The 18,379-nt window shown below is 41.1% G+C and overlaps 2 protein-coding genes across 10 annotated transcripts in view; one reads left to right on the forward strand and one right to left on the reverse strand.

Annotated features, from left to right (window-relative positions):
• The first annotated feature begins 130 nt into the window (after positions 1–130).
• Positions 131–4,716, forward strand: tex47 (testis expressed 47). Of its 2 annotated transcripts, none has more exons than XM_068736743.1 (9): positions 131–270; positions 1,813–1,885; positions 2,377–2,480; positions 2,552–2,616; positions 2,855–2,933; positions 3,131–3,259; positions 3,346–3,493; positions 3,653–3,713; positions 4,486–4,716. In XM_068736743.1, the coding sequence occupies exons 1-8, from the start codon at positions 166–168 to the stop codon at positions 3,688–3,690; spliced, it is 741 nt and encodes a 246-aa protein (XP_068592844.1). In that variant the 5' UTR covers positions 131–165; the 3' UTR covers positions 3,691–3,713; positions 4,486–4,716. The 2 variants fall into 2 exon arrangements, with proteins under 2 accessions (XP_068592844.1, XP_068592845.1); XM_068736744.1 differs by lacking the exon at positions 131–270 and adding an exon at positions 394–477.
• A 3,568-nt stretch (positions 4,717–8,284) lies between these two features.
• Positions 8,285–18,379, reverse strand: part of LOC137891916 (rho GTPase-activating protein 44-like) — a 60,884-nt gene continuing 50,789 nt past the window's right edge. For 2 of the 8 annotated variants that reach the window (XM_068736735.1, XM_068736734.1), the window contains exons 17-22: positions 16,863–16,880; positions 14,860–15,051; positions 13,620–14,123; positions 12,576–12,688; positions 11,372–11,755; positions 8,285–9,405 (exon numbers count right to left, since the gene is read on the reverse strand). In XM_068736735.1, coding sequence (XP_068592836.1) covers positions 9,248–9,405; positions 11,372–11,755; positions 12,576–12,688; positions 13,620–14,123; positions 14,860–15,051; positions 16,863–16,880 — 1,369 coding nt within the window. In that variant the 3' untranslated portion in view covers positions 8,285–9,247. Of the gene's footprint in view, positions 9,406–10,612; positions 10,666–11,371; positions 11,756–12,575; positions 12,689–13,619; positions 14,124–14,859; positions 15,052–16,862; positions 16,881–18,379 lie in introns of all 8 variants that reach the window. The other 6 variants (XM_068736738.1, XM_068736736.1, XM_068736739.1 and 3 more) reach the window with 6 other exon arrangements.

Here is an 18,379-nt window from a genome sequence, read left to right on the forward strand (position 1 = left end):
TTATTCTATTTTTACTGGAACTGTACAGTGACGTGTACGGGTCCGTCTTCTGATGACGCGTTACCGTGGTAACCCACAGAGAGCAGAGATCCCCCCCACCCCCCTCTCTCTCTCTATCCAAACAGTCCAGCAGGTCTAACTTAAAGCTAAGCTAACTTTAGCATCATGGCTTCTACACAGAAAACCAGAAGAAACAGAGTAGACGCTAGTGAGGAGGAAGACAGCAGCTCAGTGACCATGTTCGATGTGTCTCACGGGGAGATGAGAGAGGTTAGTTCACGTTAAGATACCTGTGGAACAATAACGGGAGTTAACGGCGATGTGAGATGACGTCATCAGAGTGCGCCGCAAAAGAAGAGAGAGAGTTATGTGACGAGGCCAAAAAACATTAAAGTAGCCATATTGATCTTGTGGAATACTTCTTTTATGAAATATTATGACAGCGTCTCTCAAATACAAAATATTACATTGAAATTGGTAAGTATAGCACGTTACAACTAGCTATATATAACTGGAAATAAAATGATTTAATAAAATAAAATAAATAAAATACAGCTTTATTAATAGTTAAAGAAATGACTCGATAAATACATAGATTGAATAATAAAGAAAGAAGTGAAGAAATAAAAGCCTAACTTATCAAATAAATGTGCATGATTTTAAAATAATAAATATGTACAGAAATAGAAAAATTCACAAAATGTATATATGTATTTGACAAATTCCTTTGGCCTAATTTAGTTATTTTTTATTCAATTATTTCCCGATTTATTATTTTATTTTTATTTATTCTATAAATAATAATATAATCCTCCTTATACATGTATTACATATATATATATATATATGTATGTGTGTGTATATATATATATATATATATATATTAGTGCTTTGGTGTATAACCTAGTTAACGAAGATGCTTCATGGGTGTTTTGGAAGAGCATAAAAGTCTGTTTTTTTATGGCACAACAGCGTTTTACACTCGTAACTTTTGACCCCATATTTGAATGAAAGTTATCTTTCTAGAAGGATCACATTTAATTAGATTTAATAGCAAATGTGAACATGCAAGTAATGAGTGAAGAAGACACTCTGAGGGTTAGATGACATTGAAATTAAGATTTCATATTATTTTTCAAATCAGAAATGTATAATTTACCCTCGAATCAGTTCTCTTGTCATGTGAAGGAACAAGCTTTAGATTAAATAAAGTTTGTCTTCTTAATTCTGTGTCCTCTGCCGTCCCCATACCAACACTTCCTCCTCCTATTGGCTTCCATTACCTGAAATACGAGGCTGTCCCGGGCCTGTGATTGGCTCTTGCCTTCTCAACATATACCTGTTAATTGCATCAGAGTGCAGCAGGCTTTGTTTTATAGCATACCGGGAGAACAATAGGTTTCTAGGATATAAGCTTGTATAAACACTGAAGGCTCGCAGCTCGCTAAGGCTCCACTCACTCAGGGCTGGAATCGGACCTATAGAGAAAGAAAGATGGACGAAATGAAAGCAAAAGATCAGAAAGAGGAGGAAACTGGGACTAGTTTATTTCACCAGCTTATGGCACAGAGGACGGGTGTGGAGGAGGATGCGGTTTGTTTAAAATTACAGATGATTATTGTAGTTGTAGATAATTGTGTCACTATTGAAGTCTAAGATCTAAGAATGTAATATGTCAAATAACTCAATATTCATTGAAATGATCCATGTTCCCACCTGTATGTGTGTAATATGTGACAGAGCACTCTGTAGGACGTCCTGTTGTCACTCTGCAGGTCTTTCTAAGACTTTCCTTCATGGTCTCATCTACAGAGGATCGTGCTACAGCGGCTGGTACTGATTGCTCGGCTCCCCCGCAATCTTGCTGACAGGACAGAACTGGGAGGTCAGCGAGCAATTTACCTTTAGAGCTACAAACAGCGAGAGCACAATAGCTCAACGCTTGAAAACAGGGCAGTGCTTTTCCCATTTGACAGGATCCCTTCATTCCAATCAATGAACCAATCACCATTAATCCAGTTATCCTTCAGGGGAAAGGGTGATGGTAATTCATGTTATAAATGTATTGATCTGCTCTATTTGCTGACCAAACGGTAGAATATACAGAGAAACATACATTTTCCAACTATTAAAATCACAAAAATGTGTTGCAGTTGCCATCAGAGCAGGTAATGGCTGTCTTCTTTCCCTCGTTTTCATAGCTTTCACACCTCTTTGTGTAAATGAGTCTGTTGGGCTTCTTTGTAAGAGCTTTTTGTGGTTCTTGCTCGAGGAATTCCACAATAAAAGCCCCAGTAAAAATGCTGCGGCTATGTTTTGACAACTCATTTTCTCAGTTTACTGCAACAAGCTGTCCTGTTGTTTGTTTCCACACAGCTCATTACGAAAAACTCAACTTTCAGCTCAGCAAACGGTATATATTGGATAATATGACGGGCCTGCTGTTGATTTATCCGTCCTGTCTGCTGCATGTCATCGAAGTAAGTTTTACTGTTTGTCTATAAAGAAGATGTGAAGTGTGATATCGTGCACTTAAAGTTCTTTCTTCCAGTCATCTAGGGACGTCCTGGTTTCTGTTTTGAAAGACCTCACAGAAATGCAACAACAGCCAGACGGGTAATGATGCTTTCTTGTAGAAGTTTTCTTCTTTATTGTATTATAATTGCCCAAAGTTTGATTTCAATCACCGGTCAACAATTATCACTGTCGACTTACTTCTGTTTCTGTTTTCTTACATGTGTAACTATGTCCCTATACATGCTCATGTTGTCACTGTAGAATAGAGAACATTCAGCCTGTTATTGTTTGATACTGTTTATGAAACCATACACATTATTTCTACATCTCTTGTCAGTGCCCTCATGGAAGCTCCAAAGGTTGTGTTGATGGCACACAACCCTCAAAGCAGGCTGTTCCAACAGTGGAGCTACAAGGTCTGTAGTTGTCTTTTAATCTTCTGGTCTTTGAGGGTTTCATTAACTTGAGGCACATCCAGCTGGGGGACAAATTAAAGTGTTGTAGTCATGTGGTGTTCCTCCGTGAGCCTTCAGAAGCATTCATTAAGTTTTCCTCATGAATTATAATCTGTATGCATGAGTATTGTTTGAGTGTTTGATGTCGTTGACTGAAGGTGCTCGAGGCAGATCAGATGGCCGGCGACTTGAAGAGATTTGAGGAAGAGGAGGAGAGCACAGAGTCTCTGGTTTGCTGCGTCCTGTCAGCGCTGCAGAAACTGAGTGAACACCTTGAAGTATCTAAGGTGAGTTTACTTTTATAGATATACATTAACTGGTTTTTATGACCACAAAATAAAGGTTTTTATTCTCTGAATGTACACTTTCTAAGGCTGTCCCTGGGTCAGTGCTGGGTAAGGCTCCGGAGCTGATCGTCTCTCAGACGGTTCTCAACAAGCTTTTGACTCGAGACGAGCTCCAGACTCCTCGACGACACCTGCAGATGTACAACTCACCGTTAAACATCACCATGAACGCCGGTAAGAGGCGTACGGTGAAGGTGTTTACTGAGAGAGTTATCCAACATATATTATTATGAGAATATATTAGTGACTTTGTGATAATTCTGTTGATTACTGCAATGAATCAAGTCGTGGAAAAGAAAGAATGTTATGTTATATACTCTGATCGTTTCACAGGACACGTCATACGAAGCAGCTGCCTCACTACAGTTTAACCTTTTTGGACAAAATGTCAGAGGTAAGGAATCTTATTATTATAGAATAGATTAGTGTAATCTACATTATACTTTGCTATGGTGATGACTCAAGGGTTAGCGATGTATCGCTGCACCACTTTGGTCCAGACTGAAATATCTCAACAACTATTGGAAGATTGTCCTGACGTTATCTTCGTTATCTATCTATTATTATTTTTGAAAAGACATTCATGTTCCCCAGAGGATTAATCTAAATTACTTTGGTGATCCTCTGACTTTTTTTTCCTGTAGCGCCCCCAGCAGGTTGACACTTTTAGCTATTAGTGGCACAACATACATACATTCATATCCTCCTCATACAATCTATGTTTTAATACCACATTCCCATCAGCCTCAGCTGTACTTTTAATGAGTGCTAATTAGCAACTATTAGCATGTTAACACTCTAAACTCAGATGGTGAACGTGGTGAACATTACACCTGCTAAACATCGGCATGTTAGCACTTAGCTGTTAGCACTGCGGTGGCTGCAGTACAGCCTCGCAGAGCTGTTAGCATGACTGCAGACTCCTACTGCACTTCTCTCTGCATGCTCCAATGAATATTTGCACAACATGTTTTTAACATGACCACTGTATGTTTGAGGATTTAGGGTTTGATGTTTAGCAGAACATTTATCACAGAGGTCTGCATGTTGGGTGCATGTCGGGTGCATTTCGGGTGCATTTCGGCGCCGTCACCATAAGACACCTTGTGAAATTGTGATTTACTTCGCAATTCAGAGACGTAATGAAGTGTTTTACGTCTCTGCAGAATGTGTTCGGCCTTCACTGAAGCACCTCAGATGTGACTGAAGAAGAAATCGCTGCAACAGTTTTATACCAACATTTAAAAAATACTGTAGCACTTTTCTGGGTTCTCTTTTTTGTTATTGTTCAAAATGCTTCTTTCTCTTCCAAATGTTTTTTTAATGAAATAACATTGAACGCCACGCTCACAACAAAAGCACAGAAAATCCAAGTAATATAAAAAAACGTTTTTTAATAGTTTCAACATTCGGATGAGGTTAATTTTATTTCTATCTTACTTTACACTGTGTTCCTCTTGGTAACCGGGAGATAGCGTGTCCAAGAAAAAGGCATTTCCTCTTCACTCCAAACTTTTAAAGAGTCCACAGCATCACAACAGTTTGACACAAAGAACTTTAAAGATTCCTTGATCACTTACATGTTCCCTTTTTTATTTTGGCCCCCATTACTTAAGAAAAAAATAAAAAATAAAAATAAGGATGATTGGATTGCAATGGCTGCATGCACCACAGTGTAATCTACAAACTGTACGAGTAAAAACAAACCTGTTCAGCATGATTCTTTTGTTCTTGCTTGCGGTATGATTTCAGTGTAAAGTCACATTTTAGTCCTTTAAAGCAGTCTTCTCTCCCAACATGTTAGCCGATAGACTTCCTGACAGTGGCCTCTGTTCTGAGCCAGATGTGCTTTTTATATTTGCTATAGATAAATAAGGTGAAATCGTACTGTTTTAATGGAACACAGAAGAAAAATTGTAAAAATCATGATTGTTTTCAAACAAACTGTCGATGGAGAGTTTGACTTAAGAAATGGTTCGAGGGCAGCACGGAATTATTCCTCTTTTATAAAGGTTGATCTATTCACTTATAAAAAATAAATACAAGCACATTTATATAGGACCAAAGATGAGACATATTTCATAGGCATGGTTAAAAAAGCATGCTGCTGAGTTTCACACAGGACAATGTCGAATCAAACAACCCCTGACCCCCAACCTCCCTCCCCAAAATTGGTCATAACTTTTTATCAGATACCCCACCACCCTCTTTTACTTGAAACTATGTCCACAACACACACAATCCCCCTTCATCACGACCGACGAGGTGAACGTCATCTATCACCGATACATTCCACCTATTTGTGTAAAAAAAACAAAAAAAAAAGGCCTTCGTATGTCAGTGCTCAAAGGGCATGCTAGCAAAAGCTGTAATACGGGAAACTGTCTCTCACCCGGCTGTCTCTGCTCGACAGGCTTATTGTTAATAAAGTTGTGTTTTATGGATTCTGTACAATCCTTAATCCGAAACCCTTTAGTACAAAAACAAAGAGCAGCACGTTGTAACACAGAAATCCAGACAAAGACAGGACACACCATTCACCTCAGCACAGAAAAAAGTTTTTCTTTAAATATTAAAATAATAAATACCGGCGATAGCATTTCATGACTGTCGTGATTTGAACTCAGCTGAAGGATCTGATTGAATAATTGGTATGAATTGTAGTAGAGCCGAGACTTTTAGTAGATTATTATTTGATTGACAGAAAATTATAAGAAACTTCTGATAATTTTGATTAATCGTTAATGTATTTTTTAAATATATTTTCTTGAGCTATCGACCAAACCATTAAGAAAATAATCAGCACATTAATTGATAATGAAACTAATTGTTAGTTGCAGCCCTAGATTTTTAGAAACCGTCCTGTAATTCCCCTGAACGTTTACATTTTCCATTGTTTATAATAACATCTATCATATTTATAATGTGGGGCGGAATAACCATGTAGATCTTTGTGTTTAGTCACGTTGTGACGAGAGTCTCTTGTAACCTCTTAAACCCGGCTGGACCATGTGATTGTTCCGTCATTACAGCTGCAGGTGGACAAACATTCTGCAAACAAACAGAACATTATTTTAAATTATTAACAAGATCCCAACTTTTGTTTTTTTAGATATCAAACACTGTTTGTAAATATATGAAATGACACACAGGCCATCTTGAATTTTCCATTAAATGTAACGTAGCATCACGTAGCTGCAGTGACGTGTTGGAACAAGCAAAATAAAGAATTAAAAAAGCAACATTAATAAACTCTGTGGACATTTTTTTGTAACTGTAGAGCTAAAATCAGGGTTCAAGAGGTTAATTCTGCAACAAGAGCACAAACAGCTGTTTTTGTTTATAAAATCTACATTTTACTTGATGTTATTTCGTGTGAATGTGGCAATATTGTGCTACAACCAGCAACATTATATTATATAATGTTCATCGCCATTTATATTTTTCAATACAGCATTTTCATATATATATATATAGAGAGAGAGATTTCTCCCCTGCCACTTTATACAGAACACATATGTACAGAGGTGCTGCTATTTACACAAGTCCTGTGAATAATATCTTTAAAGAAAAGAAGATGGCAGAGCAGCACAGTGACTCTGAGGCCATGTGTAGTGGATGTTCTCAGGACCAAATGAAGTCTTTCAAATCTGGACAGGTCTCAACAAAACCCACCATCAAGGCAAATAACAAAACCGCTGCTGTCGTATGCAAACCTTGCTTCCTCCAGTTTTATTGATTTTTCAAGTTTTCTCTTAAACCTCCTGATTCCTGAAAAAGGTTTCGATGCGACAGCAGGGAAACTCTGGTCCCGTGTTTGAATGTTTGTTTTTAAATCCTCAGATGAGATTCACAATCACAACTCTTCAGACCTAGTAAAAAGTATTCAGAAATATATCTGTATAAATACTCTCATCAAAATAAACACATATACACATATCTTTGCACTTGCCTCTGGTTCACTTATATAGACTAAAAATATCAGCATCATCAGACGGGGTTCCTATGAACTGCTTTGGGGAGGCGGCAGAAACTGAAACTGCAACGTCAGAAAGAAAAGTGTGCTTGTTTTGCCACTGAGGCTTTTTTGTTTGTTGTTGTTGACAAAAATAGCACCTTTTTTTTCTGTGAGTGTGACTGTTTTCAGTTCTTTGTTATGATATGATGGGATGTTATTTTACCTCAGGGCAAGAGGACTGAACGATGACTTCTCAAGAATGATTCCAGATGTTTGTAACAGAACGTCACATACGGAGCCTGAAGTGTGCCAACGGAGTACAGTTCTACCGGCTTTGTAATTGTAATTGTATGTGGAAGAAACTACACTGTTCTCTACCTGCTCAGCAGCAAACAGCAGACTGACACAGTTAGAGGCTAGCTGGTGAACATGGTGGAGCATTTAGCAGCTAAAGAGACAGATATTCCTCTTCTTAGGTGGTGGAGACCAACTACGGAGCTAAAAGGAGAGCGAATACTGGACTTATCGTGAGAGTCCAAATAAATCATCATATCGACAGTAACGGCTTGATGAGTAAAGAAGCAACTGTTTGCTAACAACTAATTAACTTTAAAAGGTGATAATGTCTCACAGCGGTGTTTTCAGCTTCTGTTGTGATTGCTTAAGGCCGGCTCTCTTTTAATTGTAAGCAGTGACACTTAAACATTAAAAGGCATCCTGTGGAGTTTTTGACCACTAGCACTTTTACCACTTTTTTGTCTGAATGAACACTGAACGTAAACATAACTTTTGTTCATTTACAAGAAAACTCCACAGGGAACCGTTAATCAAAGTCCAACCCATAGAGCAGCAGCCGCAGCTCTGATTGGCCGCACTTCCTGCTAGTACACAGCAAGCTGGACAATCAATAATAATTGAGATTAATTTGAGCAAATGTTCTGGTGGCACACTCCAGGCATCATAGTCTCTCTGCGAATGAAAAAAAAAGAAAAATCCCACGCAACGTGTAGACATGGAGTTTTTCATTTTAGTATTCTCAACCATCCCGCCGCTTTCATTTTGTACCTATACATATCTCATATGTTTATCAGCTCCCTGACAGCATCTACTGTATTCTATCTGGAGGAAATAGTGTCTTTATAGCTCTCCTGTGGATACAAAATATGATCTGATTTAAAATGATAAATGTATCATATATCCTAAAAATGTACAATATAAACAATAAATATTCAGTGATTTGTATCCTGATTGATGTAAATACAGAGAAAAGTGTGATTGGGCGTTCAACCTGGTAGTTATTCTCCTATTTCTCTAAAAACATGCATTCCTGTTTCACGAACACCAACAGTGCAACATCATATAGTACAATTACCAAACACAAACACACACACATACATACACACTTTCCAAAAACGACGTACTGGCACACTCACAGTGGGACGGGACTTTAGGGGGTTGTTGCCACCACACGCCGGAGCGATGCTTTACAAACTGACACCTCTGAGGAATGGAGGAGGAACGGGAGATGGGAGATAAACGGAAGTGTTGGCAGGACGGATGTACAGATCTGTGTTGTTCTTCCTTTTGTTAAAAATTCACTCATGAGAAGCAGCAGCAGCAAAGAGCACTCAATCCTCCCAGCAGCCTGTTTCCAGTCTCGAGTGTGAAGTTAAAGGCAATATTGCAAGTGAGTCAAATAAGGCAAAACATTAAATTAAATAAAAACAAAAAAACAGCCAACATAAAATGACAAATTAAGTGTCAGAGCTCCCTCATGTGATTTCTTTTAGGGGCGTGTTTTTTTTGTTTATTTTAAAGTTTTTACAAGTGGACCCCTCTGGATCGAGTACAGGTAAGGCTGAAGTCATCCAGCTGGAGAAGTGAAAGGTAAATAAATGAGTGAGGGGGGGGGTTGTTGTGTTTCATTTAATCAGCTGATGGGAGGGGGGGAGGGGGTGTTCTCAGTGGCATCATAGCACTGTGCTCTCAGGCTCTTCCTCCGGCTCAGCTCTGCTGTCGGTCGACTCAAACAGTGCCAATGAGTTCCTGAAGGGGGAGATGTGGGGCAAGTCAAAAATACCGTCCAGGTCCACGTCGATGATGGGGATGTCCAAGTTACAGAGACAATCTGGCAATAAACACACACACACAGGGATGAGCAAAATAAAAAAGAGAGAAGTAGAGTGAAACAGATGATTCCAGATGTGGTTTCATCGATGCTGGATGATGTTACACACAGCAGGCGGGTCATCATAAGGAATAAATAAATAAGATAGGGGTGCACGATATACAAGACTTATTATAGTAAGTATTAATAAATTATCAAATCTGATACGCTTTATGGCCAAAAGTATGTGGACACAATTGATTGGCCCACTAACAAAAGTATATATATATATATATATATATATATATATATATATATATATATATATATATATATATATATATATATATATATATATATATTTGTAGTATTATGAACTGGGTGTCTGTGGTGTTATTCCCAGAAAAAAAAATACAGTTTTTACAGTTTTGTATACACTCCAAAAAATTACACTATGCACCAAACTCTTTAAAAAAAAATTGCACAGACTTCAGACTGTTCAACTCAAACAGAAATTCTAAATAAACCCGGACTGATATTTTAAGGATTGCTACTTTAAACATCTAAGAGGCCTTAATCTGTTATTAATCTGTCCTACAGATGTTTTATGTGTGAAATCCGTGGAGTGCAACGTTAATGATAAAGTGGCGATGAAATAAAAAATATCTACCATCATCATCAGTGAAACAGTGTATATCGTGCATCCCCATTGCTTACACCTGATTCAGACGTGATCAATGGCTGATCAACTCTGTAAACAAAACCCCCAAAACCACGATCAATGTAGTTAGTCATACTGATGTATGAACTAATATATTGACCCCAGTTTAATGCATTTTTGTGTGATGAACAACTGCACAGACAGGAAGTGTGCTGACTGAGGAGCAGCGGTGGGCACAACACTGTGGAGTGTGAGGGGGGGTATGGGGTGAGAGGAGGGGGGGGCAGTGACTGTCAAAGCCAGCTGGAGCAGGGCATTATGGGTGGGAATCCTAGGGGCAGAGAAGGTTGGAGGTTTTTAGGGTCCCCACCCCCGGTCTGTTCAGCCCATGTAAGCCATGCGTCAGTCTCAGCCGCCATGCAAAGGCCGACAAAACGGTTTAAAGCTGGACTGAAAACAGCCGCTGTGTGTGTCGGTGTAAACGTAATGAGGAGAAGTCAAATGTCTGGAGGGGTTGGAGGGATGGGGAGGGGTGGGGGAGGCTTTAGCACAGGAACTCCTGCTTACCCTAAAAGTCCCTCTCACACATAGAATCACACTGAACCTCTCGGCTCATACCGCTGTAAGTGAGACAATAAGAGCAGTCGACAAGAGGGGAAAATTAGACGAAAACACACTAAGAACGCTGAGGTAAACGAATAGAATAGATAAGAGCATCAAGTCCAGAAATAGACAACATAAAACAGATTTATTGTATTAAATATAAATGTGTTTTTTTTGTGGTGCCATATGTTTCTATTATATTGGAGAAAAGCAGACATGTACGAAACGAGGCAACTCACACCAAAACAATCTAAACTGATAAAAAAGCTCTCCAGGTAAGAGGATTTTGGGGTAAATTGCCTCTTTATTCTTTGTTGAATAAATATCTGGAGGCCACCCGCATCTCAATCTGACGTTTTATTGAGCGTCACAGTTATTAATATTCTGTAAATGTGCTCTTTTCCAACCAGCGGTGGTGTCTAGAGAACAACATGTTGTTACCTTGACATGTAAATATTCGTACACTGCTGGGTGGAAATCTTTGTTACCAAAAGTTTCTGGTAACTAAGTGATAAGAGTTTGTTACAGTTATCTTGTAATAGCTGGTTGACTGGTTGCAATGATGCCATATTATCTTTACAAAATACAATATTATTATTATAGTAATTAATGTGTTCATAAAGATCCAGTGGAGTAAAAAGCAATCTAATAAAGTAAAAGCACAAATTGAAATGTATATTTCGACATGCAGTGATGTGTTGTGATCGCTTTCATACACCTCACCTGTGGACATGCTCTCCCCGGGAGACAAACCGTCCAGGAGGCCTGTTGAATGGTCCAGAGGCTGGGGACTGGTGCCGGGCGTGCTGGGGGGCTGAGGGGGAGGTAAGCTGGGCCTCGTCCGTGGCGGCTTGGGGGTCGGCCTGGCCTTGGTGAGAGTCCCGGCCAGCGAGGGCGGAGAGGAGAGGGACGGGGCGGTGGCCATCTGGATCTGCCCCGGGGAGCCGATGGTGGCGTATCCCTGCGGGTAGCTGAAGCTGTACGGGGACGGGGTGCTGGGAGGAGTGGGCGACAGGCTGACCGGAGACGGCTGACCTGTCGACTGGTCGGACATGGCTCCCGACTGGCAGTACGGGACTTTGGGGGGGATCGGGGCCAGCTTCTTTGCTGCAAATCAAAATACATGAATATTGTAAGAACTGCAGTGATGTTTCACACTTGCAGAGCAATTTAGAGGATTTAAAAATGTATTTGGGTGATAAATGACTGAGTTTCTGTAGCTTTATTAAAGGGATCCTCCAGTGCTTCTATTATACATTGGTTAAGTTGGGAGGCTTGCAAGAGACAGATACATTCTTAAATGTTTTAGTTCTTAGAGTCAACCTGCAGAGATCTTTCAACTCCAATAATGTATTTCATTAGACCTTCCCTGTTTTCTTTTAAAAACAAGTAGCCCAACCTGAGATAACTATTCCTAAAACATTCTCAGACATCACGCAGCTGTTTTCACAGGCCGAGTAACTCTAACCGTGATGAGTAAACTCGCCCGTTTAATGATCATGTAATGATCATTATGGAAGCGAGGGATGCTCGCCTCTACTTCTGACTAATCAACTCTGCAGATCCTTAAATACATTTACTTTTGTCATTAATTAGAATATATAATTCTGCCCAAGCAGAGAAGAAAATGACACTTTCTTAACTCCTTTTTGCTCACATTATGCGTGATATTTAAGCAGTTTACATGAATGCAAAATAAAAACTTAAGTGCTAACAATAGCCACGTTCGTTGTTCATGTTCATTATGATAAATATGGGGGCGTGGCTTTGTAGGGAGGCTTGACATGACGGGCTGCCGACTTGCTAGATTTAGCCTCTTTTGGAGACATGTTTGATTGATAGCATATTTACAAATCGATGTGCATGTTTCTGGAGCTTTTAAAAATAAGACTTTGACATGTTCAGACTGATCTCACTGCCTCGTTACCTCTCCTCAGGGTGTGAGGGCTGTGGTCAGACTGTCCACAAGAAGTCATCCCCTGGAGTCCCTGGAGTCCCTTCTGTCCGATCACTGGAGACAGCTCCTTGTTCTTCAGAGTACTGAGGACACACACACACACACACACACACACACACACACACACACACACACACAGGAATGACATGCTGCCTCATGCGTCTCTCCTCTCTTTAATAACATGTCGACCGTGTTTCCATAAATCTCTTGGCAAATAATAATAAAAAAGAGAGAGCACCCATAGTTCCGTGTCAAATTGCCAGAATGACCACTGTTTGCAGGCGAACATGAAGTCTATAATGCCGTGCAGCAGAAAGCAGTTCAAAAATCCCAAATAAACCCAAATGGCTTAATGGATTTTTACTTTTTACGGCGCAGCGCAGCCAGAATGCCAATGATGGTCGAAACATAATCACTTCACACTCATGACCGACGCTCAGCAGATGAGGCATGAATGGATGGTTGAAGCTGCGGTGATTTAGAGACGGGGGTGGGGCGAAGCACACAAGCATCTTTTGGGGCTCAATATAACAAAACATAACAAAAACATTAACACACATGGTGTTGTTTCTGTTCATTCTCAAGTTCTGATGTTGCAGTCTACCACTCGGGGCTGACTGGGCCCACTGGTATGACTCATTAACGCCCACTGCTTTTTTTTTTTATTTTTTTTTTATTATAATGGCATGCACTGAAAGCTTTGAATTTCCTTTGTTGCCTGGCAACCGCCTCCTGAAATATCCTGGCAACGTGGAAAGTTCTGGATTGCATTCACGGCAATTATATTAAAAAAAGAGATGGATCTGATAATGTCGTTCCAAAAGAGAATTGATTTCCATGATTGACGGATACACAATAAATAAGAACAAAGAACAGGAGAAAGGGGGGGGGGGGGGTAATCTTAATCTCACCCATCCCCCTTTTCTCCTCACCCATCCCTCACCCATCTCTCCCGTTTGTGTGTGAGTGGTGTTGGGAGTATACGGGCGAGTTAAGCAGCGTTCTGGTATTTACCTAGTCAGCTTGGCTCCTCTCTCCCGGCTACAGGCACAGGCGGCCCATGGAGGGGGAGCAGATAGGGGGGTGTTGGGGGGTTTGGGAGAGCCCAGGAACAGGTCGTGGCGAGTGAGAACGAGCGGGGGTTTGATGTAAAGGGTGGAGCCATTTGTTTCGGACAGGGCCGCATGCGAAGAGTCGGACAGGGAGGCCTGTTTGGGCAGGTGCAAGGAATTGGGTTTGGGGTTGGAGTTGACGTCAAGAGCCTGAGGGGACGGGCAGAGGGAGTGGGGGAGTGGGGGAGGGGACGGGCCGGGGGGCACGGACTCAGGGTTGGGGGCGACAGGACGCATACCCGGAGGTGCTCGGGTGTAGAAATGGTGGTGAGGGAGCGAGTAGGAGGAGCAAGAGGAAGAGGAGGAGGAGGAGGAGGAAGAGGGGTAAGGGGGAGGCAGCCTCTCCTCCTCAGGGGAGGGGTAGGCGTAACAGGAGTCCGACCAATTGGAGGATGCATCATCCGAGCTGCAATGACAAACATGTCAATGTTTCCTGGGGGATAGAGCTGGAGGTAAAGTGGAGGAATTCATTCATATCTAGGAGGTTAAGAGCAGTGGGATGTATCGATTTGTCAGGTTAAGTTTGGGAGTAATATTAATTATTGTGTCAGGAGGGAGAAGTGAGGGCTCTGGGGGGGGGGGCAGCACAGAGGAAATAAAGAAGAGGTGCTCTTTGGGTTTCAAATCACAGAAAGGAAATTAAACAGAAAAGTCACCTCATCCATTGCAGGGCCTTGCGACAATGGACTGTTATGCTGTTAATGATGCTTGGACTAATGACAACAAAAAAACAAAACATAAATAATTCATGCACATGCAGCAATGAACTACTGAACACATGGATCAACTTCTTCCACATGTTACGTAAAAAGAGGAGTGGAAATATTCACATAAAATACAGGAATTAATCTACACACATGGCTGCAATAAAAAATTCAAGGAAAAATAAACAACAAAAAAACAGAAACTTAAAGAGCAGTCACAAACGTTCCACATGTCATGCTTCATCAGAAGTGAGACATGGAGGTGATGGTGAGCGTTTCGTGGGGGGAAAGAAAAACGTGGAGCAGCGTGGTCAGTTGCAGGGCGCAGCAGCAGCACACGTGGCGGGGGGTGGGGAGCAGCAGCAGGTGTGTACGGTGGTGGTGGGGGGGGGGGGGGGTGAAACAGGAGAACCGGGGGGGGGGGCACGACAGCCTTACCTGGCTCGGTCGCTGTTAGTGGGAGGAGGGGTGGGGGAGGGGGAGGCAGAGAAATCCCCGGGCTGCTCGGGGACGAGAGCGTCAGTGGGAGGGACGGGGGGGTGCACGCTCGGTGGCGTGGAAGAGGTTTTACGTGTGGAAGACGAGCCCCTGCGCGACACCCAAGTAGTGTCCATCACCCTGACACCCATGCTGCAGTGGGACAGAGATGCACAGCCAATCAAATCACGGGAGGGCGTGTGTGTCTGTGTGTGTGTGTGTGTGTGTGTGTGTGTGTGTGTGTGTGTGTGTGTGTGTGTGTGTGTGTGTGTGTGGTTCAAGTGGGGTCATCAGGGCTGCTAGGAGACGGGACAAGCTTCACCTGGACCATTATTGAAAGAGGCCTCTAGGGTCACTCTGCTCCACCCACACGGATTTGTATAGGCGATCCTGAGCATGCAGGAACAGAGAACAACATTCCACCTACACATTGTCCCGCTTAAATGTGTAATTAAGTTCCTTTTTTAATGACAATCTCCTGATCACGATGCATGAGGAAGGTGAGATGTTAAATCTTTTGAGAACTGCAAGACGAGAGCAGTTTGGATGAAATGAACAAGATGAAGACTTTATGGTCCTTTTGGCATTAAAATAAAAATAAACTAAAGAGGTAGTTTGACACTTTCTAGTCAAGAGTTTGAATAGAAGATTGACACCACTCTCAAGTCTGTCCATTCAAAATTAAGCAGCCAGTTAGCTTAGCTTAGCATAAAGACTGGAAACTAGAGATATCTTACATAGGGAACATTTTTCTTCCACCATTAACACTGAACTTTATATCATAAAACTGATCAGATATTTGCTAAAATGCATGTGCAAGGTGAGCACTAGCAGCAGATGTCGACCTACACAACCCCATACATTCCCACATCTGAAAATATATACAATACAATATAAACAAAATTCGGGGCACGTCCTTGTTGGCAAAAAGCTCAAACAGGATCATAGAGAGCTGCAGGAATGAGTCCTAAAACCAGGAAATGAGTCATAATTTTTTCACTTCCTGTTCCCCCGTCTCAAAGTCAATGTGTTTTCTGAATGTGTTTTTGGTTAGATGTCTGAAATAATGTGTTTAACACAAGCTCAAAATATTTTAACTTTAGTTCTAAGATTTAAAATAGGTCAGTAAACGCCCCTCTGGTGAATTTAGAAGCTCTTACATGTCTTAAAAAGAGTGTAAATGAGACGACTAAACGTCCTCACTAGAAAACTAGTCCTCCTTTAGCTTAGTGGTGACGTGAAATCATGTGACCGTGGTGGAGTTCCTTTATAGACTAACGTTAGCTTCTTACTTCTGCTTCAAAAATCATAAAAGTGGAGTTCATTGGTAAAGATTATCTTGATGAAGAAAACCTGTAAATATCATAATAAATAAATAAATAACGTTTGTTTGCTACAGAGATTATTTTCTACAATATACCAAAATCTAATGGAATAATCCCATTCGATTTTTGTCAAGGGAACCAGTGTGATGCTAACTTCCTGTTGGCCCACAAAATGACGTCATCCCTGCAGCACTCTATTGACTACTCTACTGTGTTGATTAGTGAGCTTTAGAGGTGCAGATTGTCTTACTTTGGGCCAGAGCCAGGCTAGCTGTTTCTCTTTGCTTCCAGGACAAGACAGGAACTACCTTAACTATAGCTAAGGTTAAACAACAAGAGGCTATTGTACTCACAGGCTGAACAAATTCATCCAGTGCCTGAAAAGATGCTACTTATGTAAACACAGAAAGAAAGGCCTGCTTTGTCCATGTCCCCCCCCCCCCCATTTGTCACCCTTCTCTGTTGGAGGCATGAACTATAGGAATCCAAGTGTGTCACTTCAGACAGACCTGACTGGAAGTGTTAAACACACACACGACAACCGACCGACACTTCCTGTCAACAACGTGCAGCTGAGACGGACAGACGATGAATAGACCGATGAGAGGATGAGGAGGGTGTGGAGGATCTATACTGTACCTTTGTATCTTCCTCATGCTGCGTAGTTAAAGACAAAGACAAGCACAATGAGGACAGAGAGTAAGGATCACGGAGGACAGAGTCCCCCCCATCGGACTCATTAACAGCAGCAGAGGAACTTTGGCAGGATGAACTTTTTTAAGAAGAGAGCCAAGATGGGGGAGCGAAATGGGGAGATTGTCCTGGGAGGGGGGGGATCTTCTCTCTCTGAAGCGCTTTAGCCCCGTCTCAAAACGCAGAGAGAAAATTACAGTTCCCTTTAGCGCTAATTAGGTCAAAGTTTCCCTAATGGATTCAAGAAAATCCCCCTAAAAATCTAATGTGAGAGGTTGTTTTTTCCAATGCAGTGGTACAACCACAACAATAGTGTGGCCAAAGGTATGTGGACACCTTTCTTGTATGTAGTTTGTGGTCTTTGGCCTTTCTTCATGGTTTGAATGAAAGGACATTTTTTTTAGACAATAATGAGTTTCCAACTTGGCGGCAACAGTTTGGGGAAAACCCTCTCATGTTACACGGTGATGATTCCACCTTGTGCACAAAGCCAGGTCCATAGGTCCATAGCTTGTGAAAGAACTCAACCTCAACCCATGTAACACCTTGAAGATGAACAGGGATTAAAAAAAAGCAATAGTGCTGTGTGTTGATTTTGGTGTTGTGGCCACAGTCTGGGCCTACAGGACTTTTTCTTTCCTATACACAATCATAACAAAAGAATGATTTCATTGAATTTAAGAGGAGGAGCCTAATGTGCATCCTAAATCCAAAAACAGGGACGTCTGAGGGAGCTTTTTTTGTTGCCGAGCGTTAGATGAGAAGATTAATACCACTCTGTCCAGTAAATATGAAGCTTTAAACCCAGCAGTCAGTTAGCTTAGCTTAGCATAAAGATCTAAGAACTAAACGTCACTAATTAACACAGTATATCTCTTTTGATTAATTAGTATAAAACAAAATAGTATTTTACGCTGCAGCCAAAGAAGGAAGGAACAACCAATCACGGCCGGTGGATTTATTTTCTTTCTTCCATAAATAGATGTCTCTATAGATGTAAATATATGCAATCATCACCGCTATCGCTGCACACAGAGAAAGAAAGTGAACACTCTTCCACCAGCTTCCACGTTTTTGGGCCCATATAGAGCTTAAGGTTGAAAGTGAAATGACTATTTCTCTCTGATAGAAATCTCTAAACACAAAATATCACACTATGTACTTTGTATGGCCAGAGATTATAGCTATAAATAGTTCTCACTGGACAGATTAATGTAGAGGCTAAGTGCAGTGTATGTCCTTCAACTGGTCCTGCTCGGTACAGAGAATGATGGTAAATTATTATCATTTTTATTCCTCACATGAAAGCACAAAGATCCCCGGAGGTGCAAATTTTAGTGTCTGAACATCAATTCACTTTTTTAAAAGGGATGTGTGCACTAAGTAGAAATTTAAAATCCAACTTTACAACCATACACAGAGCGAAATCTAAAATCTTTTCTACATAAAAACCTGTAATTCAA

This window comes from Cebidichthys violaceus, unplaced genomic scaffold (genome assembly GCF_023349555.1).
Source record: "Cebidichthys violaceus isolate CVI_PGR_0920_01 unplaced genomic scaffold, fCebVio1.0.p SCAF_72, whole genome shotgun sequence".
Classification (NCBI taxonomy): Eukaryota; Metazoa; Chordata; class Actinopteri; order Perciformes; family Stichaeidae; genus Cebidichthys; species Cebidichthys violaceus.

Bases quoted from the DNA above. Each gene is read 5' to 3' on its own strand.
- tex47 (XM_068736743.1), top strand. From the start codon at position 166: ATGGCTTCTACACAGAAAACCAGAAGAAACAGAGTAGACGCTAGTGAG. The intron at 271-1,812 runs GTTAGTTCACGT...TCTCATCTACAG, and splicing joins CTCACGGGGAGATGAGAGAG to AGGATCGTGCTACAGCGGCT. The intron at 2,617-2,854 runs GTAATGATGCTT...ATCTCTTGTCAG, and splicing joins ATGCAACAACAGCCAGACGG to TGCCCTCATGGAAGCTCCAA.